The 23,771-nt window shown below is 43.9% G+C and overlaps 1 protein-coding gene across 2 annotated transcripts in view; it reads left to right on the forward strand.

Annotated features, from left to right (window-relative positions):
• SPDL1 (spindle apparatus coiled-coil protein 1) overlaps positions 1-23,771 on the forward strand; it is a 1,384,944-nt gene that overhangs the window by 671,725 nt on the left and 689,448 nt on the right. For both annotated transcript variants that reach the window (XM_044069534.1, XM_044069533.1), the window contains exon 7: positions 3,749-3,859. In XM_044069534.1, coding sequence (XP_043925469.1) covers positions 3,749-3,859 — 111 coding nt within the window. The remainder of the gene's footprint in view (positions 1-3,748; positions 3,860-23,771) is intronic.

Consider the following 23,771-nt stretch of genomic DNA (forward strand, 5'->3'; position numbering starts at 1 on the left):
AAGGTACCCAAATTCAAAATATTCATCCTGCAGATTTTCGTACCCCTTCTTTCCAGACCATTGTTTCATTGTGACTTTACATATGAAGGATGCATATCACATGCCAATTGCTCCCAACTTCAAGTTGAACCTACAAATATCCTGCCTCGCACCCTCTGAGAAGTGTCTTTCTGGGTTGTGACAGACACAGTCTGGCCTTTCTGACAGTAGACCTAGCTCAGTGTTCAGAATGTTTTCAGGGTTTTTTCTCTCTTCAGGAAGCTGCCGCCACAAGAATGTTTCTCAAAGTTGACCGTCATGGCCTCAATGATCCTCATAAGACCAAGGACCAGACTCTACATGAAAAATATTCAATGGTACTTTTAAAAAAAATAAACTGAATACAGCACCTGCTTCTGTTGGTGTTCCAGGTACCAGTCCTGGATTTTAACAGTTACAGTGGTGGAGGAATGAGATGTCTCTTAATCCAGCCCTACCCTTAACCCTCCAGACCCCAGTTCAGTCAATCAGTCCAGACGGACGTGTCAGATTTTGCATGGTGAACAGTGTACAGGGGAGTTCATGTGCAAGACTAATGGGATCCTTCAAACTCTGCATATATGGAAACACAAAAACATGTTACCAGTGATTCAGACCTTTAAAGGTCTTCACCACTTATGGCACCCGTTTCTTCTTTTATTGGTCAAAGATGACCCCACTTAATACCTGAACAAGTAAGGGAGTACAAGATCAGTACCCTCTTTACTGGTTAGCAGTGATGGCCTGGAACTAACCTTACAGCATCATGACACTTCAGGCTTCATACAGCCTGTTAGAGCAAAACATAGTAGCAGACCTACTAAACTTAGACTGGTCTGCCTGGATTTGGTCCAGATGTGTGTGGAACACTTCAAATAGATCTGTTTGCTTTTCAGAACAAAAAGTTGGAAGAATTCAGTGAGTCATCCTTGCAGCCATGCGTGGAGAGAGGCATTCTTATTCTCTTGGACAGGAATGTTCCTTTACACGTTTCCACCAATACCAAAGGTACCTCTGAAAATTCAGAAAGATTTATCAAAGATAGTTGATGACCCCTTTTAGCCAGGCAAAGTTGGTTTTCCCTTTTAATGAATTTGGCAATGCGAAATTGCCACAATCTTACTCGCAGTTTAGATCCCCTCCTGCATTGTGAGGGGCAACTGGTGCACCCAGACTTAGAGCAATTGTTGCTGACAGCCTAGATGATTTTATCTTGATACCCTTTAGGTACTTGTTCATAAACATGTGCAACGGGTATTGAAGTAGGCAAGGAAACTTTCAAGCCAGAAAATCTTGTTTCTCAATGGAAGAGGTTTTCTAGCTGGTATCTAATCGATATCCGAGTACCACCTAACCGATATCAGAGGTGTCCACCCTTCAACAATGGCGTATCTTATGCATGGGGATCTTGTGAGAATATTAGCTTTTCTGCCCATGGATTCCCCCCATTTTCATCTTTTTGTAATCCGTTTATGAAAGGAGCGTTGCACGTGAGACCCTCTTGAAAGCAAATTCCTCCTCCTTGGGATCTCAACTTTGTTCTTGGAAAAATTTGCCTCATCTCCTTTTGAACCTGCCTTTCAAACTGCTTTGATGTTCATCCCTTGGGAAGCTGTTTTGCAAGGTGAGTTTCTGAGCAGCAGGCTGTCATGATGGGTCAACTTTAACTGATTTTCCACAAGGATAGGATTATTATGTGCACTAATCCTCTGTCAAAAGCTGTTTCTGAATTTACTTGAGTCAAGCCACCAGTCACCCAGTTTTCTTTCTGGAATCTAAATACAAAGAAAATTCTGCATACCTTGGATGTGCAAAGGCTGCTGAGGTACTACCTTGACAGAACTAAGCCCTTCAGGAAAGCTGAACAGCTGTAATATTCTAGGGCTAAGAAGGGCCATCCTGTTTCCAAGCAAATGATTGCTTGTTAGTTGTCCTCTACTGTTGTTTTTTGGTCCCCCCCCTTGGTAAATCTATTCTGGCAGAGTTGAGGCATTCAGCCAGAGCCTTAACCAGTTTGGCAGCATATTGGAAAGGAGTGGTCTCTAGAAACATTCTAATAACAACTTGGTCCTCATTTACCTTTACAAAGCACTGCAAACTGGATTTTTTTCTCAAGATTCTGAGCAGATTTTGTGAGGATAACTCTCCAATGGCTCCTGGATCCTTCTTTCCTCATCCCATATAGGATAAACTTCCTGAATCTACCTGTATGGCACTAACGCAGCATGAATGATGAACATAGTACTGTTGCAGAAGTCCTACTTACCTGTAACAGTAAATGTTCAAATTTCATATTGCCTTGGTGACAGCACCCACCCAACATTCCCCCTTATTTTGTGTACATTTTGATGGCATCAAATCTTCTGTAGGTTGGCTTTGCTTATTTGTGTTTTCTTATGGTTGCAAATTGGTTAGTCTCAAGCAATTCTTGTTTCTAGTACTTCTTGATTCATCCTGCTTAGCATTAATAGCCTGAATAACTGACTTTCTGTGACAGGGGTTAGACTTCCCATGTTGGGAGTGGCTTAGCCAATCCCCCTATCACAGTGTGTCAAAGGAGGGGGGTTCTTAGCTTTGGAAAGCTGCTAGTGTGGATTGTTTGTGCAGGCACAGAACCCATATTTCCACTGAGGTGTGAAATGCGAACGTGTACTGTTACAGGTAAGTAGAACTTACACAATTGTACTTCCTTTTTTGCACTAAAGTAGACTCTGCTTGGATATTTTGACTTTTGTAAATGTAATAATTTATCATTGCTAGTATCTGAATGAGAGAGTCATCCTGAACATTTTGAACTAAATCACTGAGTGCGCTTGTACAATCCGTTGACTGTCTGGCCAAAGTGCAATTTTTATGATTTAGAAATGTGCCTTGGAGAACAGACAAAGTTAAGAAGGATACAAGAGAAATGCAGTCTGTATGAGGATTTAGGAGAGCTGATACCATGCTGTCCTTTTGTATACCAGATTGATTGGATACACAGACTATTCTGACTTGATGGGTTGTGTTTCAGGCACGATATATTCAGCATTCAGAAATATATTCACTGCACATTTCAATAGTATGTGGTAAATCAGAGTACTCTGTAGCTATGTGAAGGCTGTGTAATATTTTATAAAGGCAGAAGCAATTCACAGTCTGGGAAAGAAGCATTTTAGTTATGAAGAAAGGCATGTGGGTATGTGCTGTCAGTCATATAGGTTCTTTGATAGAGAGTAATACATTTTCTTGTTTGTATCTGTCGTATGAAGGAGTCAAAGACCTTGACTGGTCTCTTCATCAGACTAAAAAGTTTTGTATAATTTAGTTTAGGTTTTCAGAGAGGATTGTCCTCTGCTGAAATACAATAACTTTTATAATTAACACAAATGCATTCAAAAGAGGAAATGGGTGATAGGAACCACAAAGCTAATTGAACCTGGAGACATAATTGGTTTATTTTATACCTTGAATCCTGAGTAATGAGAAATGTCCATGTGCCACCCATTTAATCATAGACATGGGTAGCGCAGTGACTGTGTGAGGAGATCTTGTTAGAGCAACTGAAAATTTTAGTTAGGCCTACTTTAAAATCTGATGACTGATGTAGATGTTTCCATGGGGAGTTCAGAAAATGTGTTTTTACTTCACTGCTTTGCCACTAGTAATTTAGGTTTGGTAAATGGGTTGTTTCTGATGGCTTTTTTTGGGGTCTACAAAGTAACTAACTATACTTGGCCATCTGCTGTAGGTGGAAGATCGTAGGGCAGAAATGGAAAAGCAGCTGATCAGCATGAAAGTACAGTATCAATCCCTGCAAAAACAATATACTTTCTGCAGGCAGCAAATGCACAGACTGAAGGTATGAACCTGTTCCGAATTTTTCTGACTTTCCGAGCAAATTACTACAAAAATGCTTTTTTGTTTGTAAAGTTAACTAATTATTGGCTTGCTGACTACTGAAACATCTGTCATTTTATAATTGTTAAACATTTTATTGTTAACGGAATATGGAGTCTAACGAAAAGGGCTAGACTTCTTCAGAATGAACTGGTAGTGTAATTATATGGCATTCGGAATGCAAAATATTGCAACTGTGACTAAGATGTGTTGGAAGTTCACTTGTATTCAGGAATAAGTTTTCCTCATTGAGAAACTTTAATTGTAGTGTTTCCTCCTTTCTTGTCATAGTCTGAGGATGAATCAGAAAAATTAGCAGCAAGCAAATTTGCTGTAATGCGGTCTTTTTACACATGTTGTGGGCCATGTTTTGTTCATAGTTAAGGGCTATTTCTCTTTTTTCATACCAAAAAATATTAACAAGCTTGCGATTCCCCTCCTATATGTATTCTCTTTCATATTGCTTGGCTCTATTAATGAACATCATCCTGTTGTCCTTGATTTGATTTCTGTACTTAACTGCTGTTAACAAGCCACTTGATCAAGCAGTGCTTTTTGGGTTGTCCATATGAAAAGGTGCATGTACTTGGTGAGTTTATTCATTTAACATGAGTTACATAATAAATATTTAGCCTGGAAAAATACTCCATGTTGTCATGCGCTAATAGAATATGCTAGCATTTGTTTACCTTGTCAGCGGAAAGAAGGTTTTGTTTTTTCTCTCTAACGTGCTTCTTCTCTTTGTTGGCCATCTAGCTTTTTAGTGCTTTTCCTGTACCATTTTTTCCTGAACGGTATACCATTTATCAGAATTGCATGCCATTACCTTCTGGCCTGTAGTTGCACTTTTCTTTGGAAGACTTGATAACCTGTTTATGTAATGTTTATCTAAGCTCTGAAATTACTGACAGCCCTGTTAGAGTTGCAGGAGCAACTTATTTTGTGTTGACATTGCTTATTTAACCAAGTAACAGATATTAAGAATGCACTCTCTTCTAATGTATTTATTAGAAAGTTAATGAGATCTCCCCAGTTTAGCCCATGCATTTTTGATTTCCCTCCTCTTCTACAAAATCACAAGGATGCTGCTGAAGTCTGGAGTCTGCCACCCTTCATGCAGGAAAAACAATCTGCATTCATTTTTTATTATTAATGAACCTCATACCCATCTTATAAGTGAAGTTTTTGTATGCTTTGTATTCTACATGCTATTTATTCAGCTCCTTTTTTCTGTTTACGTCTGACAGTGTTGCCTTCTCTAAATGTACCTACAAAGTCTCCAAGTATGATGTATGCAGTTACCATTCTAGTTTTAACCACCCCCCATAGAACAGTTCAGGAGAAGCTTTTTCTCAAAAGTTTGCTCCAGCTTGGGCAGCTGTTGTCATAAGCTGTTGGGTTAGAGTTTTAGGCATGAACAAGGAAGGCCAACGTCCTAGGTTTGTTAAAAGAAGGGACACTCATTTAAAAGGACTATTTGAGAGAAAACAGTGTATACGGCATAAATTTAACCATGGTAAAGTCGGCACATATAAATTTGGGGGGTGCAAGCAGTGCACAGCTATTATTAATGACAGCATAGTATATATTCCATCCAGGAAGTTTAGGTTCTATGCTGATAGACACTATAATTGTGGGACAAAAGGTGTTGTATATTTAGGACTATGCATACAATGTTTTAGTTTTTATATAGGGAAAACCAAAAAAAAGGCCCCTCAGAAGAAGAATTTATGAGCATTTTTATGACATTTCCAAAAAGAAAGAAACTAATGCTTTTTATAAACATTCTATTGTTTGTCCTGAAATGCAACTTAAATTTACTGTCGTAGAGCAGGTGACGCAAGATGTTAGAGGGGGAGATTGGGAGACCCAACTTGAATATAGGGAGCTTTTATGGCAAATTAGGCTAAATGCTGGTAAATTCCCTGGTCTCAATGAGAATATTAACATCAACCGTGTCCTTAGATTAAGAATGGCTAGGTTGTAGGTTTTATCAATAATTTTTATATTATATAATGATTTTATTTTATTCATGTAATGTATTTTGTACTGGTTGATGTTCAACGTGTTCAGTAGGCATTGTGTTTTTTAGGTTTCAATCTACGTTTTTACATATGGTTTGGTCTGTCGTTGGTGTTCTAGATTGTCAGCTGTGTTATAATGTGTTTCTATATATTTTTAAGCAAAGTTTTTTTAAAAAGACTAAGTTTTTTATGCTGATGATTTAATTATTTATTTAGTTGATTACTTAATTTGTCAATCAACGTGTCATGTGACTGTCTTGATTCAACGCTTATTTAAAGCTGGTATTGCATTGTATTTTTATCTTGATAAAGCCTGGTATTAACCAGGCGAAAGCGCTTGTTACTACAGCTTGTTTTTCGGAAGGTTAATAAACATTATCATCTTTTGGTGGTCTTGCTCTTTTTGCCCGTGGAGCTTCTTTTGTTTTCCTTGGCTTTTTGTCCGTTGTGGTATTTTTTGGTCTGTAAGGTTTGTTCTATTTTTTTTCTTACAGTTTAGTCAGTATTTCTACTTCTCATTGCTTGACTTGTATGTGGAGTTTCTTGCCAATATGAGTAAAGAAGAGAGCTTCTGGAATGCCCGAAGTGTAGTCATAAGATTCCACCCAGACACCCATGATTTCTGATGTGTTTGGGGAGAGGGGCATCTTTCAGCAGATTTTTCCATCTGCAAGGCTTATAGGCCTTTTGTCTTGTCTGATGGGAAGAACACATTGATTAATCATTCGGTTATTGCCTCCAGTTCCAGAGGATGCGAACCCCAAGAAGTCGCTAGACAAAGACGAGCTAAAAAGCAAAAATCCAAGGATGGCGACTACCAGGCATTCAGTCTTCAGCTTCCAAGGTCCAGAGGATCAAGTAGGCGTCTGCCTCAACCCAGATGTATTCTCCTTCTGCCACTCCACTGTTGGAGCTGATTTATACCGGACAAATCTTAGAGGAGACTACTGAGCAGTACCTTGGAGAGAGAACTGTCATGTGTCTTCTCAAATTCTTTTAGCCTATATCTTCAGATCCTTAAAGACTTAGAAGTATGCTGGAAACTGATCTGCATCACAGGTGTTAACCTGTAGCCTTTACTTTCAAAGGCTGGCTCAGCATCTCCCATATTAGCTCCTCCTCCAGTGTGAATCTGAACACTGGTGGTCTCTGAATCAATCCTAAACCTGAAATCGGTTTCCTCTATACCGATCAGTCTTGTACCTATAGGATCTGAGCCAACACACTTTGCTGGCAAGACTCTGAGCTCAGATTGTCTCAGGGCTGTCTACTCAATGCTGTGTCTTTGGCACCATCTGCAGAATGGTCTCTTATTACTCCTGTGTCAGTGTCTGAGATTTAGCCTTCATGTTGTCTGTTCCAATCCTCTCCTTGAAGCCTGCCACCTTTTCCAGTTTGGGATGTTCTCTTTGGTACCTTCCACTTCAGGAGGAGTGGATATGGTTACTGAAGAAGGTTCCTGAGGTTTGCATGGCTTTCCAAGTTATGTAGAGGATCGTTATACCTCCTGTAAGACTGGACATACCAACAACTTTGAGGTCTTTTCTGCTCCACCCCAGTATTCCGATGATGTCCTTCAAGAATGCAACTGCAGTCCTGACATATGGGTTGTCCTGCCTCAGGCAGCCCTTCGGTCGGCCGGATTCCAAAGTCTGGGTCCGGCATCGGCTGATGTCTCCTCTTCCCCGACGTCAGAGCGGCTGGGGTATAAAAGCATCAGCCGACACCATCTTCTTCAGTCTTTCTTGCCGCGCGGTAGCAGAAGTAGTTCGCAAGTGCCGGTCGGCCAGCTCCTGTGTTTTCAGATACCGAAGTCATCAAAAAGCTAAGTACCCGCTAGAACCTTTTCTTGCCTCAGCCGATGTCAGATAAAACTGCAAAAGTTAATAATTGCTTGTCTTGTGGTAAACAAATACCTCATAAGGACTTCCATTCTTACTGCCTTCCTTGCCTCGGCCCAGACCACGACGTCTCGGCCTGTGCTGCCTGTGCTTGCTTCAATAAGCGCACACTTAGGTGCCGGGCAGAATTTGCTGAAGACTTTTTTGGGGAAAATTACTCCTGTATCATGCCGTCGGAACTACCGACAGCACATATTTCCAAAAAACGGAAGGACCGGGACCGACATTCGCGGCCCGCGACTTCCACCGACACCACGCTAAAGCATACCGCGAGTGCATCGGTCTCTTCGGAGGCGGTAATTCAACCGCTCCAGGCCGACGACACCGCTTTACCGCACACTTCGGTCCCGGAGGCTACCCCGGTGCCAGTTGTTGATTTTCCTCCTGAAACCGAAGCCCAAGATTTGCCTGACACCATACCGGTGGACAAAGTTACTCCAGCACGTGGGGCAGCTAGGCCTCCTGTGTCTGTTCATCAAGGCCTACACACGTGCTAACGCTGCCAGCCAGGCTAAGTCTCACCCACCTAAATCTTTTTCACAGGGTCCCACTTCTGATAAACAAATCATGACTTTAGCTGCAGATCTAATTTTCTTTAATCAGGGGCTCTCAGGCTTATCCAGACAGAGGTTCTCAGCCGCCTTCAGACAAAAGGCCTAGGGTTGAGCAGGCAGATACCCTTTCCTCAGATGAAGCCTCTGGTGAGTCAGGCCATTCAGATTCCCAGGAAGAATCCTTCCTGGCTTATGAGGATTCTGATGCTGATGAATCCATTCCCTCTGCCTCTCCTCCTGAGGATATTTCTTTCGGGGAAATTCTCCACACCATGAGAGAGCATTTTCAGTGGCAGGGCCAGGATTTCCCCGACTCCAGGAAAAGGCTTCGGACTTTCCTTAAGTTACCCCAGCACAGGCCTTTAGCTATACCCCCAATGTTAGATGTATTGGATGATGTGTACTCAGACTCCAGTACTTCTCCTGATTCTCTCCCTCCTGCTCCTGTCAAGCCAGACAGATATTACAGGGATGTCCTTCAAGGATGCATCTGCAGTCCTTACAAATGGGTTGTCCTGTCGTCAGGCAGCCCTTCGTTCGGCCGGATTCCAAAGTCTGGGTCTGGCCTCGGCTGGTGTCGCACTTCACCCGACGTCATAGCTGCAGCTTTTCGGGTATAAAGGCATCAGCCGACGCCATTTTCCTCAGTCTTTCTTGCCGCGTGGCGCCCGAAGCAGAAGCTGTTCGCAAGTGCCGGTCGGTCAGATCCAGAGATTACTACTACCGAATACTACTTCGAAGACTTCTAAAAAGCTAAGTACCCCATTGGGGACTCTTTCTTGCCTCAACCGATGTCAGAAAAAGTGAATAACTCTAACTTGTGGGAAACAAATACCTCATAAAGATTTCCACTCTTACTGCTTACCTTGTTTAGGCCCAGACCACGACGTAGCAGCTTGTTTAGCCTGTGCATCTTTTAACCGACGGACGCTTAGACGTCGGTCGGAGTTTGCTGAACAGTTTTTCGGCTCTGATTTCGCGTACTTTATGCCGTCGGATCCTCCGACTTCACAAGTTGCTAAAAAACGCAAAGAAAAGGACTGACATTCGCGGTCCACGGTTTCGGCCGAAACCGCGGTTAGGCAAACCGCGAGTGTCTCAGTTTCGGCCGAAACCGAGCAAACGGTTCTAACTGCAGCCGAATCCATGCCTTCTACCGAGGCCTCTTCTAACCTGGTAGAATCGGCCTCTGAAATCCAACCTGCTGCTGTGGTTTCACAGGAATTATCGGACACCATTCCCCTGGATGTTTCAACCCCTGCACGTGGTGCTGCTAGGCCTCCTGCAGCCATGTCCATAAAGGCCTTTGCCAGGGCTAAAGCAGCCAAAACTTCTAAGTCTGTGCCTGTTAAGCCCCCCTCTCACAGGCCCAGTTCCAGTTCCCAAATGCTTTCTCTGGCAGAGGATCTCATCTCTTTAATAAGGGGATCCCAACCTCATCCAGACAGGGCCTCTCAACCACCTCCAGAAAAGAGACCTAGAGCAGAGCCCCCTGAACCTGTGTCCTCGGATGATTCCTCTGAGGATTCAGACAATACAGACCATCCAGAGGCTCCTTTTTCTCCATATGAAGACTCTGATGCTGAGGAGTCGATTCCTTCTGCCTCTCCACCTGAGGAATTCTCCTTTGGGGAAACCTTACATGCCATGAGGGAGCAATTTCAGTGGCAGGGACAAGATTTCTCAGACTCCAGGAAAAGGCTTAGGACTTTTTTGCATTTACCACAACATAGGCCTTTAGCTATACCTCCAGTTCTTTCTGTTGTAGATGATGCATTTAATGATGCTTGTACTGCTCCTGATACTTTACCTCCAGCCCCTGCTAAGCCCGATAGGTTCTACAGGGTCCCGGACACACATCACCATTTATACAAGGCTCCCCTTGCAGATCCCGAGACTATCGCCCAGGGGCCTAAAGCAGTAGCAGCTACCTCTGTTAAAAATCCCCTCCACTCTGAAAGGGAGTCCAGGTCCTTAGAGAGATGGGGTAAAAAAGTATACACCTCTGCTACACTCTCAGCTAGGGCATTGAACTGTCAGTTTCATATGATCCAATATCAGGAGTTTATGCTTGATCAGTTAACTAAGAAACTGTCCTCTGATGACACTTTAGATAATAAATATGTTCTAGAAATGGTGCATAACATTCAACAGGTTAGTAACCATTCTTTAAAATGCGGCTATGATGCACTGGAGGCTTCCTTTAGATCAGCCATGACTGGCACAGTTATCCGAAGGCATGCATGGTTGAAAGAACAGGCCTTGCCGGATCATGTTAAAGCAAAACTATTAGATGCTGCTATGGATAAGGTCAATTTATTTGGTTCTCCTGCTCAGCAGGTACTGAAGAAAATGGAAGAGAAGGCAAAATCTGTACAAACAGTGAAAGATTTCTTACAGGTTCAGCCTCCAAGGTTTAGCAGGAACTGGCCTTCCAAAAATTGGTCCTTTCCAGACTCCTCTAAAGCACAGAGAGGCAGGAATAGGCGTTCAAGAGGCAGAAATCAATCCAGAGGTGGTGCCTGCAGGGGACGCCAGTGGCAGGGTAACAACCAGCGAGGCACAGACGCAACTACTACCACTGCAACAGGACAATCAGTGACTTGACTCTGGCATCGCCTACCAGGGAACAGATAGCAGCACCCTTAGGCGGAAAGCTAGCCTTATTTTCAAAAAACTGGCACTGCATCACAAGGGACAAGTGGATTTTGCAAACTATAGACCAAGGTTACAGATTTCATTTCCATACCTTACCAGGAAAAAGAGGAATGCCAAACCTACCACCAAATCAAAGACAGAAGCTCTAAAACAGATAGCTCAATTAGCAAGAATGAGAGCTGTGGAAAAGGTACCATCTATGGAACAAGGAAAGGGATTTTACTCCAGACTCTTCCTGGTACCAAGAAAAGAGAAAAATTGGAGGCCTATTCTCGACCTGTCCGCTTTAAACACATACATCATTGTTCCAAAATTCAAAATGCTGACCCTACAGCAACTTCTTCCCATGCTGGGCAAGGAGTCTTGGCTGGTGACTCTAGATCTCAAGGAGGCATACCTGCACGTCCCCATACGACCAAATTGCAGAAGATACCTCAGATTTCTTGCAGGATCAGAGCATTATCAATTCTCAGCATTGCCTTTTGGCTTATCTACTGCACCCAGAGTGTTCACAAAATGCCTGGCATCAGTAATCGCTCATTGCAGGCTTCAGGGAATCCAAATTTATCCATACCTGGACGACTGCCTGATACAAGCGGACAACAAAAACAAACTAGCAGAAGACTTACAAAGAGTCATTTACTTGCTGCAAGCCCTGGGATATACAGTCAATATAAAAAAGTCAAGGCTGATACCATCCCAAAGAATAACCTTCTTAGGTGCAGATTTGGACACAACAAAACAGATGGCATTCCTAACTGCAGAAAAACAAGAACAACTTCCTCTCTACTTCTTGGCACTAACAAAACAGAACCAACTAACAGCAAGAAAAGTACTGCAAGCCCTGGGATTCATGGCATCCTGCATACTTCTGGTCCCTCATGCCAGACTGCATATGAGAAAGCTACAGTGGTACCTGAAGAATTTATGGTCTCAACACAGGCACAGCCTAGAAACCAAAATACCACTAATCCCATGCCTGAAACAAGAGTTCCTATGGTGGGCTCAGGCATGTCAGTCAAACACAGGTTTGCCCTTTTACAGCATTCAACCAAGCCAAACCATCACAACGGACGCCTCAGACCTCGGTTGGGGGGCCCACATGCTGGACAAGTGCATACAAGGCCTATGGACTCCAGAACAGCTGCACCTGCACATAAATCTAAAGGAAATGCTGGCAGTAAAACTGGCAATTCAGAATTTCAGACCATTCCTCCAAGAAGGGCAGTTGATGATAAGGACAGACAACACCACAGTCATGTGGTACATCAACAAACAGGGAGGCACACATTCATACCCTTTATGCCGGATGGCACTGGACCTATGGAACATGGCTCTGAGCTACAACATTCAGTTGCAAGCAATTTTTGTACTGGGAAAAGAAAACATCCTAGCAGACATATTAAGCAGATCTACCACGGATGCCCACGAATGGATGCTACATCCGGACATCTTCAAGGCCATCACAAGGAAATGGGGCCTACCACAAATAGACTTATTTGCATCCCCACTCAATCACCAGCTCAAGAAATTCTGCACAAGGACGTACCACCCACTTGCTTGGAAGGTGGACACTCTATCCTTCAGTTGGAAAAGCCTGACAGCATATGCATTCCCACCCCTTCCTTTAATGCACAAGGTGCTATTAAAAATCAAACAGGAACGTCCAAGGATCATTCTGATAGCTCCAGACTGGCCAAGACAACATTGGTACCCATTACTGAGGAGCATGTCTCGGGGACAAATGTGGACACTACCCCTGAATCCATTGCTGTTAACACAGAACGGCTACAACACCCTGCATCCAAACCTGAAAACTCTGCAGCTGACTGCCTGGAACATTGCATAAGAGCAACTAACCCAAATTTATCCCAAAGGGTTAAAGACATTATCCTTGAGGCCCGCAGACCTTCAACAAGAAGGAATTATGCAGGAAAATGGAAAAGATTTCTCATTTGGAGTACTGAAAAGGGAAAATATGTGTCAATGGTAAACATAGCCAACATCCTGGAGTACTTGGCAGAGCTCTTCCATACAGGCCTGTCCTATTCCTCCATCAAGATACATGCATCAGCTATTTCGGCAGAATACAGCTTGATCCCCTGTCTTCTCGCATCCTCTGCTCAGACAGTTTCTGAGAGGAATTAAAAATGTAAAACCTCCTAGGAAACCACCATTGCCAGCATGGGACTTGAACTTTGTGCTAGAAAAATTGACACTCCCTCCTTTCGAACCAGCAGCAACAGCAGAACTACAATACCTATCCTGGAAGACTGCTTTCCTGCTGGCAATCACCTCAGCAAGAAGGGTTTCTGAACTACAGGCTTTAATGGCAGTACAACCCTTCCTGATCTTCCATCAAGACAGAGTGTCCATGAGAACAAATCCTACATTTATGCCTAAGGTGGTATCCAGAGTGTCTTTAAACCAGGCTATCCACCTACCTACATTCTTCCCCAACCCACAAAACAGGGGGGAAAGGCTGTTGCATACTCTGGATGTACATAGACAGTTACGCTACTACCTGGACAGAACCAAGGGCAATAGAAAAACTGATCAGCTTTTGGTAGCATATGCAACAGGAAGGGAAGGAAAAGCAATTTCAAAACAGACAATCTCCAAGTGGATAGGAAATTGCATCAGATTTTGTTACACCTACCATGGAAAGCAAACTCCAGAGAATATCAGGCCTCATTCTACAAGGGCTACAGCCACTACCACAGCTTTCTTACGAGGAGTGGCTACCAAGGACATTATAGAGGCTGCTACTTGGACCTCCGTGCATACATTTGCCAAGCATTATAACTTACCCTTATACTCTAGATCCCGAGCAGGGTTTGCCACTGCTGTTTTGCAAGGGATCCTAACTACACCATAATTTATTCTTCCTTCTCCCCTACTTTGGCTATGGTATTCTACCCATTTGTAAGGACTGCAGATGCATCCTTGAAGGACATAGTACAGTTTTGTACCTACCATAAATGTAGATGTCCGAACAGGAATGCATCTGCAGTCAGGATTACCCTCCCTCCTTCCCCTCTGAGGTATTCCTAGGGTATTTGCCCATCTAATAGCTAGCTGGGGGGGGGGGGGATCTATTATGGTGTATTTGTTTGTATATATGTACATACATGCTTATTTTTTGTGTTTGCTCTCTATTATTTGGAAACATTGGCATTTATCCAAAATTTAGCCTATCCAAGTGGGCAACTGGCATCTGGGGCAAGAAACACTGAGGAAAATGGCATCGGCTGATGCCTTTATACCCGAAAAGCTGCAGCTATGACGTCGGGTGAAGTGCGACACCAGCCGAGGCCAGACCCAGACTTTGGAATCCGGCCGACCGAAGGGCTGCCTGACGACAGGACAACCCATTTGTAAGGACTGCAGATGCATTCCTGTTCGGACATCTACATTTATGGTAGGTACAAAACTGTACTTTCCTGAAACTCATAAACATCTCTTTAAGGCCCACTCTGTTGATCTAGAAACTATTTCTCAGGGGCCACAAAGGAGTGGCCACTTCCACGGCCAAAAATCCTTTGCCCGCAGACAGGGAATCTAGGCCCCTGGGGAGGTGGGGTAAAAAAGTTTATACCTCAACCACCCTTGCCATGAGGGCACTTAACTGTCTTTTTCATATGTTTCAGTATCAGGATTTCTTGATGGATGATTTGCAGAAAAAGTTAGCCTCTCCTGAGCCTTTAGATAGAAAGGCCTTGGTTCATAATACTCAGCAGGTTAGCAATCATTTTCTTCAGTGTGGTTATGATGCATTGGAAGCTTCATGTAGGGCAGCTATGACAGGGGCCGTCATATGTAGACATGCTTGGTTGAAAGAACAGACATTGCCAGATCATGTTAAAGTAAAGCTTCTAGATGCACCTCTGGAAAAACACAAGCTATTTGGTGCTAATGCACAGGGTGTGTTGAAATCAATTGAGGAAAAGGCTAAATCAGTACAAACAGTCAAAGATTTCCTCCAGGTTCAGCCACCAAGGTTCAGCAGGAATTGGCCTTCGAAGAATTGGTCCTTTCCAGACACTGACAAGTTCCAAAGGGGAAAAAACAGGCGTGTTCAAGGTAGAGGGCAATACCGAGGCTCCTACAGGGGCCTCCAATGGCAACCAACTAATCAGAGAAGTGGCGCAGGGACTTCTACTGCTCCACAGGGACAATCACAATGACTTGACTTTGACACCGCTGACCAAGGCTCAAAGAGAAGCACCTTTAGGCGGAAAATTATCTTTATTTTCAAAAAATTGGCACGTTTTTACAAAGGACAAATGGACTTTGGACATAATAGACAAAGGTTACAGGTTCCACTTCCATACCTTACCAACAAGACAAGGCATGCCAAACCTGCCACAAAATCAAAGGGCAGAGGCACTCATACAAGTTTCAAAGCTGCTACAAATCAAAGCAATAGAAAAGGTTCCTCCTCAGGAACAAGGCCAGGCAGGGATTCTACTCAAGACTGTTCCTTGTTCCAAGAAAAGAAAAGCAATGGAGACCTATACTGGACTTGTCTGCTCTAAACACTTTTCTCATTGTGCCAAAATTCAAAATGCTGACGTTACAGCAACTTCTTCCCATGCTGGGCAAGGGGTCTTGGCTGGTTACTCTGGACCTCAAGGAGGCATACCTGCATGTCCCAGTCAGACACAGCTGCAGAAGATACCTCAGATTTCTTGCAGGGTCAGAGCATTATCAATTCTCAGCATTGCCTTTTGGCTTATCTACTGCCCCAGAGTATTCACGAAATGCCTGGCATCAGTAATTGCACATTGCAGACTTCAGGGGATGCAAATATACCCTTACCTGGACGACTGCCTTATGCAAGCAGACAGCAAGCAAGCCTTGATAAGAAACTTGGACTGTGTCATTCACTTACTACAGGCTTTGGGATACACAGTCAACATTCAAAAATCAAGACTACTGCCATCCCAACAAATAATTTTTCTAGGAGCCAAACTGGACACAAACACACAAATGGCTTTCCTCACAGAAGAAAAACAAGAACAATTACCAGATTACTTCAAAATCCTAGCAAAGCACACCCAGATGACTGCAAGGAAAATCCTGCAGGCCCTGGGATGTTCTTCATCTCACATTGCTGCAGTCCTTACACTTGGGTAGTCCGCTGTCCTCGGTCGGCCCGAATATCAAAGTATAAGGCTGACGTCGGTCAAGGCGCATTTGACTGACATCAGGACGTCAGGGTACAAATGCGCATGACCGACGTCATATCCTCAGTCTTTTTTGCCGCATGGTCCGATGCAGAAGCAGCGTTGCAAGTGCCGGTTGGCGTTCTGAAATTGTTCGATTTCGGAGTTTCAGACAGAGTCAAAGTTGGCTAAGTACCCCGTTGGGGAATATTTTGGTTTTTTCTTGCCTCAGTGGTTTACCGGATGTCAGAAAAAGTGAATAATTGTATTTCTTGTGGGAAACAGATACCGCAGAGATTACCATACTTTGTGTATTCCTTGTTTAGGGCCTGAGCACGACGTTGTTGGGTGTCGCTCTTGTGCTAGATTCAATAAGCGCACTATAAAGAGAAGATTAGATTGTGCCAGGTTAGTCTTCGGGAAGCGGTGCAATTATAAAATGCCGTCGGATGCTCCGCCCGCTTCTTCAAGAAGCGCAAGGACAAAGCAGTTAAGCCTAGGTTAGAAGAACCGTCCGCGACGCCGGTTCTTTAGAGGTGTCGGTGGAGCCGGTGGTTCCACCGGAGGTTTCTTTGGGATCCCAGGAGAGACTTTGTTATTGCAGGATGTGGCCTCTCAGGAGGCAGGTCAGGCTGATGGGGCTTCTCAGGTTACTATACTCCCCTCCCTGCCTAGGGTGGTTAGGCCCTCTCCTTCTGTTTCCAAGGCTTCTCCCAGAGGCAGGCCAGGTTTAGCTTCAGTTGGTGTCACCCCTAGTTCTTCAGGAACTGTGCCCAAGAAGCATATGCTTAAAATGGCAGAAGATTTGATTACTTTGATTAGGGGTTCTTTGCCTCCTCCTGATAAGAGACCTAGGGTGGAGCCTGAGCTAGGGAGTTTTGAGCAGGCTTCGGATGCTTCAGAGTCTTCGGCTGAAGACTTGCAGGAGTACTCTCCTTATTCTGATTCTGATGTGGATGATTCTACTCCTTCTGCTTCTCCTCCTGAGGATTTTTCTTTTTCAGAAACTCTTCATTCCATGAGGGAGCATTTTAAGTGGGAAGGTCAGGACTTCTCCGATTCCAGGAAAAGGCTTAGGGAATTTTTGTTTTTACCCCAGCATAGGCCTTTGGCTATACCTCCTGTTTTGGATGTAGTGGAAGATGTTTTTCAGAGGCTTCTCTAAATCCTGATTCTTTGCCTCCTGCTCCTGTTAAACCGGATAGGTATTACAGGGTGCCTGAAGCTCATAAGTATCTTTTAAGAGTCCTAGGGCAGACCCAGAAACTGTTAGCCAGGGGCCTAAAGGTGTTAAGGCTTCTGTTGTCAAGAATCCGGTTCCTGCAGATAAAGAGGCCAGGGCCTTGGATAGATGGGGAAAGAAAGTTTATACTTCTTCCACTCTAGCTATGAGGGCTTTGAATTGCCAGTTTCACATGTTAAAATACCAAAACTATCTCCTTTCACAGTTGAAGTCTAAGGTTGATGCTCTGGCGGAAGGTATTGATTGTAAAGAGTTGCAAGATTTAGTACATGTTTCTGAACAGGTGGGTAAGCATTCTTTGCAATGTGGTTTTGATGCTGTACAGGCCTCTTCTAGGGTGGCTGCCACTGGGTCAGTTCTTCGCAGGCACGCCTGGCTGAGGGATCAAAATTTATCTGACCATGTTAAAACAAGGATTTTAGATGCCCCTTTACAATCTGATATGTTGTTTGGTTCTCCTGTTGAGGCAGTTTTAAAGAAAATGGAAGACAAGGCTAAGTCTATGCAGACTGTTAAAGATTTTTTGCAGGTTCAGCCTCCAAAGTTTAGTAGAAATTGGCCTACTAAGGGGTGGACGTATCCTTCTTATGATTCCCAGTCTAGGGGTAGATCTAGACGTGGTAGGGGCAGAGCTCAGGGCTCTTTCAGGCCTAGGACAGGGAGTTCTCCTGCACAGTCTTCGGTGAGGGCAGGGGTCAGTCCTTTCGTAAACAGACCCAATGACCTACCTTTTCAGCTGCCAGAGCCTTCTCGTCTGGCAGCACCTTTGGGAGGAAGGTTGGCACTTTTCAAAGAAAATTGGAGTTTAATTACCCAAGACAGATGGGTATTGGATATCATACACCACGGTTACAGGTTTTATTTCCATACCTTGCCTCCTTTCAAAGGCATGCCAGACGTTCCTCCTCAACAAAGAATAGAGGCTCACAAGCAAATTTCTCTGTTACTCCAAATAGGGGCCATACAGCTGGTCCCTATGCCAGAAGTGGGCCTAGGATTTTATTCTCGCCTGTTCCTAGTACCAAAGAAGGGGAACACGTGGAGACCAATTTTGGATTTATCTATCCTCAACACTTATCTGGACATTCCCAAGTTCAAAATGTTGACGTTACAGCAGCTTTTACCTCTGCTGGGCAAAGATCATTGGATGGTAACTTTGGATCTCAAGGAGGCCTACCTTCATGTTCCTATCAGACTAAGTTGCAGGAAGTATCTGCGTTTTCGAGCTGGGACTTCTCACTTATCAGTTCTCTGCATTGCCCTTTGGCTTATCTACTGCGCCCAGAGTGTTCACGAAGGTTCTGGCTCCAGTGATAGCTTTCTTCAGGCTAAAAGGAATACAGATCTATCCTTATTTGGACGATTGCCTGATTCTGGCTCAAGGAAGGGACGAGCTTCTTCATCATTTGGAATATGTGATAGCAGTGCTAAGATGCCTGGGGTATTCTGTGAACGAAATAAAGTCCAGTCTAGTACCCTCTCAGGATATGTGCTTTCTGGGTGTAAGACTGAATACAGCATCCCAGATGGCCTTTTTAACCCCGGACAAACAAAAGAATCTTTCCCTTTACTTCCATCAACTATCTCATCAGTCCGGCTGACTGCAAGGACAGTCCTTCAAGCCTTAGGGTTCATGGCATCTTGTATTCTGGTGCTTCCCAATGCCAAACTGCATATGAGGAAGCTACAATGGTATCTCAAAAATGTATGGACACAGCACTGCCAGGATCTGGACACTGTCATTCAAATAATACCTTGCACTCAAAAGGAATTTTTGTGGTGGGCTCAGGAATGTCACCTAAACAAGGGACTCTCTGTGACCCGGCCAGAGGCGAGTCAGATTTTAACGACAGATGCCTCAGACAAAGCTTGGGGAGCTCATCTGAATGGAAAATGGATACAAGACAAGTGGCCTGCCAGACTACAACGTCTACATATCAACTTGAAGGAGATGTTAGCAGTCCAGTTTGCATTAATAGCTTTCAAGGATTTACTTCTTCCAGGGCAGGTGTTGATTCTAACAGACAACACAACTGTCATGTGGTACATCAACAAGCAAGGGGGAACACATTCTTATCCTCTATGCAGGCAAGCAATGATTTTGTGGGAGACTGCTCTCAGTTTACAGCTCAATCTTCAGGCAAGGTTTCTGCCGGGAGCACAGAACTCCTTAGCAGATGTGTTGAGCAGGCAATTATGGATCCCCACGAGTGGAAATTGGATCCTCATGTATTTCAGAAATTGACAGTGTCATGGGGAACTCCAGACATAGATCTGTTCGCTTCTCCACTAAACCACCAGCTGCCAAAGTTTTGCACAAAAGGTTTCATCCCACAGCTTGGAAAGTGGATGCTCTTTCCTTCAATTGGAGCAATCTTCATGTGTATGCCTTTCCGCCTCTGCCTCTCCTCCCAAAGGTACTACTAAAGGTCAGACAAGACAAGCCAAGGATGATTTTGATAGCTCCAGATTGGCCTCGACAGCATTGGTACCCATTACTGAGAAGCCTGGTACGGAAGCCTCCATGGCCTTTGCCTTGATTCCTCACCTGTTGTCTCAGGAGGACAGTCATTTGCTCAATGTCAAGCTTCACTCTCTGCACCTAACAGCCTGGCATATTCTGTTTTGAACCATAATGGGCCTCCACTTCCACAGCAAGTTTTGAATGTTATTTTGGAAGCTAGAAGGCCTAGTACAAGGAAAGTGTACGCAGATAAATGGAAGAGATTTTTATTTTGGAGTACAGCAAAGGATTTTGATGTTTCTGAGCCTAATTTAAGTGTGGCTCTTCAATATCTTACTGAGTTACTGGACAAAGGTTTGTCCTTCTCTTCTATTAAGGTTCATGCTGCAGCAATTTCGCTCACTATGATTGTGACCCACCATTGTTTTCTCATCCTTTGTTCAAGCAATTTCTTAGAGGGGCAAAGAATATAAGACCCCCACGAAGAGCTCCTACTCCTGCTTGGGATCTCAATTTTGTGTTGGAGAAACTCACTCTACAACCTTTTGAGCCTGCAGCTACTACTGAGTTGAAATATTTATCATGGAAGACTGCCTTTTTGTTGGCCATTACCTCTGCAAGAAGGGTTTCTGAATTGCAGGCCCTTATGGCGGTTGAGCCTTTCTTAATTTTCCATAAGGATAGGGTATCTTTACGTACTAATCCTTCCTTTATGCCTAAGGTGGTTTCTAGTGTGGCTTTAAACCAAACTATTCATTTGCCAATTTTTATGCAAATCCCCAAAATAAAGGGGAAAAGATTTTGCACACTTTAGATGTACACAGGCAGTTGCGATATTATTTGGACAGAACTAAAGGGTTTAGGCAGTCTCAGCAGTTATTTGTTTCTTTTGCTTTGAGTTCTCAGGGCAAGCCTGTGTCAAAACAAACTATTTCTAAGTGGATTGGGTTTTGCATTGCTTTCTGTTATTCCCATCATGGCAAGGAGATTCCAGCTGGGATTAGGCCTCATTCCACTAGGGCTACTGCCACTGACAGCTTTTTGAGGGGTGGCAACCAAGGATATTTTGGAGGCAGCTACTTGGAGTTCAGTGCATACTTCTCTAGGCATTATCACCTACCACTTTACTCTAAATCCAGGGCTGGTTTTGCCACTGCTGTTTTGCAGGGCATTTTGGCAGCTCCTGCTTCCTTATAGTTTGGCCATCCTCCCTTACCTCTGCTTTGGGATTCTACCCAAGTGTAAGGACTGCAGCAATGTGAGATGAAGAACATAGTACAGTTTTGTACCTACCATAAATGTAGATGTTCAAGATCCACATTGCTGCAGTCCAATTTACTCCCTCCTTCCCTCTGTAGTTAGAGGTGGTTGTGTGGGTTGGATTGTAAATATTGTGTATATTGCATATATTGTACATATAATTAGTGCAAGGGTGGTTGTTTGTTTGTTTGCTGTCTTTTGGTTGTGACCTTTATTTTTAGGGTCTTCTGACATCTGGGGCAAGAAAAGACTGAGGATATGACGTCGGTCATGCGCATTTGTACCCTGACGTCCTGATGTCAGTCAAATGCGCCTTGACCGACGTCAGCCTTATACTTTGATATTCGGGCCGACCGAGGACAGCGGACTACCCAAGTGTAAGGACTGCAGCAATGTGGATCTTCGAACATCTACATTTATGGTAGGTACAAAACTGTACTTTTCATGGCATCTTGCATTCTTCTGATTCCACTGGCAAGACTACACATGAGAAAACTACAATGGTACCTAAAAAGTTTATGGTCTCAACACAGCCACAACTTAGAAGCAATTATTCCACTCATTCCATGTCTACAAGAGGAATTTTTGTGGTGGGTGCAAGCAAGCCAGCTAAACAAAGGCATGTCTTTCAACAAACCTCAAGCAAGCCAAACCATTACAACAGATGCCTCAGATCATGGATGGGGGGCTCACATGGAGGGCAGATGCATTCAAGGGCAATGGGCACCCTGGGAATTGCATCTGCAAATCAATCAAAAAGAGATGTTGGCAGTGATTCATGCAATCGAGGCCTTCGGAAAATTTCTTCAGCAAGGTCATCTGCTAATAAAGACAGACAACACCACTGTTATGTGGTACATAAGCAAACAGGGAGGCACCCATTCTTACCCCCCTCTGCAGACTAACAATGACTCTTTGGGAAAAGTCCCTGAAACTGAACATACAGTTGCAATCCCAGTTTGTTCCAGGCAAGGACAATGTTCTGGCGGACAGTCTAAGCAGAAACATTATGGACCCGCACGAATGGATGTTGCATCCAGACATTTTTTCACAAATAACTCATGCATGGGGAAGGCCGGACATAGATCTCTTTGGCTCACACCTCAATCATCATCTGAAGAAGTTCTGCTCAAGGACACACCATCCTCAAGCCTGGAGAATGGATGCTCTCTCCTTCAGCTGGAATTCTCTAACAATCTATGCATTCTCACCTCTACCATTAATGACCAAGGTGTTACTGAAGATCAAAGCAGAACAACCGAAAGGCATTTTGATAGCTCCAGACTGGCCAAGACAGCACTGGTATCCATTACTAAGGAGCATAACTCGCACCAAGCCGTGGCCCCTGCCTCAATGGCCTCTGCTTATAACTCAGCACAATTACAGGACTGTTCATCCCAACCTGCAAACATTGCAACTGACAGCTTGGAGGGTTCCATGACTTCTCCCCATATCTCTCTCTCCAAAAAAGTTCAAGAGATCTTACTGGAAGCACGCAGGCCTTCCACCAGAAAAACTTACTCAGCCAAATGGAAGAGATTCAACATCTGGAATGCCAACAAGGGTCAGGATGCATCAGTAATGAGCATCCCACAGATACTAGAATACTTGGCAGAAATGCTTCACAATGGCCTTTCATATTCTTCCATAAAAATACACGCTTCAGCATTTTCAGCAAAATACAACTGTGATCCACCTGTGTTTTCACATCCTTTGCTAAGACAGTTTCTAAGAGGGATAAAGAATATCAAACCTCCAAGAAAACCACCAGTGCCTGCATGGGACCTCAACTTCGTCTTGGAAAAATTAAATGTTAAGTTGTCTATCTCGCCTTCATTCTTGCTGGATGGGTTCGGAGCCGATCCTCGGCTCCGACTCGGCCAATAGTAAAGCTAGAGAGCTAATTCCACCGGCTCGAGGCTCCCCCGTATCCCAGAATGCTAGGCGCTAACTCCTCAAATCTCGTTTGCCCCTTAGCTGACGAGGTGCTTTTCCAACCGGCTCTGCAGGTTAGTTAAATTTCTAAAATTCTAGTAAAACTTAGACCCCCTTTAAGTTACTTTTCTATAGTATTTTAGTTACTTAGTTTGTTAGCACTCCATTACAAATATCTTCCCTTTCCAAAAATTTTTTCCAAGGTTTTTTCCCATAGGCCTTAGGCCCCTTCCCACCCCTCCTAGTAGTTGGAGTGAGTGTTCTTTTTTTTTCTGTCAGGATCTTTGTTAATTTAGTTAGTTTAATTAAAATTTTAGTGTAATCTGTGTGTTTGTGTGAGTGATTGCACTAGTGTTGTCACTTTAGATATGTCTAAAGAATCGAAGGTCTCAGGCTTTAAGAAGTGTGACTCGTGCTGTCAGAAGATGTCTCTGACAGACGGTCACACTTGTGTGTATTGGCTGGGACCTTTACACCTGCAGGACTCTTGTGCTTTCTGTCACGGTTTCAGCCCTAGAGTCCTGCAGGAACGTAGAAAAAAATTGATCTTAAGGGGCTTATTGAAGCCCGAGGGTCCCCCGACCCAGTCTGTCGGGGAAACATTCTAAGCCCTCCAGGCAGTCGGCTCCAGTGTCTGAGCCGTCCTTCGGAGGTTCAAAGACCATTC

Source organism: Protopterus annectens, chromosome 4.part0 (assembly GCF_019279795.1).
Source record: "Protopterus annectens isolate FY-2018-M chromosome 4.part0, PAN1.0, whole genome shotgun sequence".
In the NCBI taxonomy this organism is placed as follows: Eukaryota; Metazoa; Chordata; order Ceratodontiformes; family Protopteridae; genus Protopterus; species Protopterus annectens.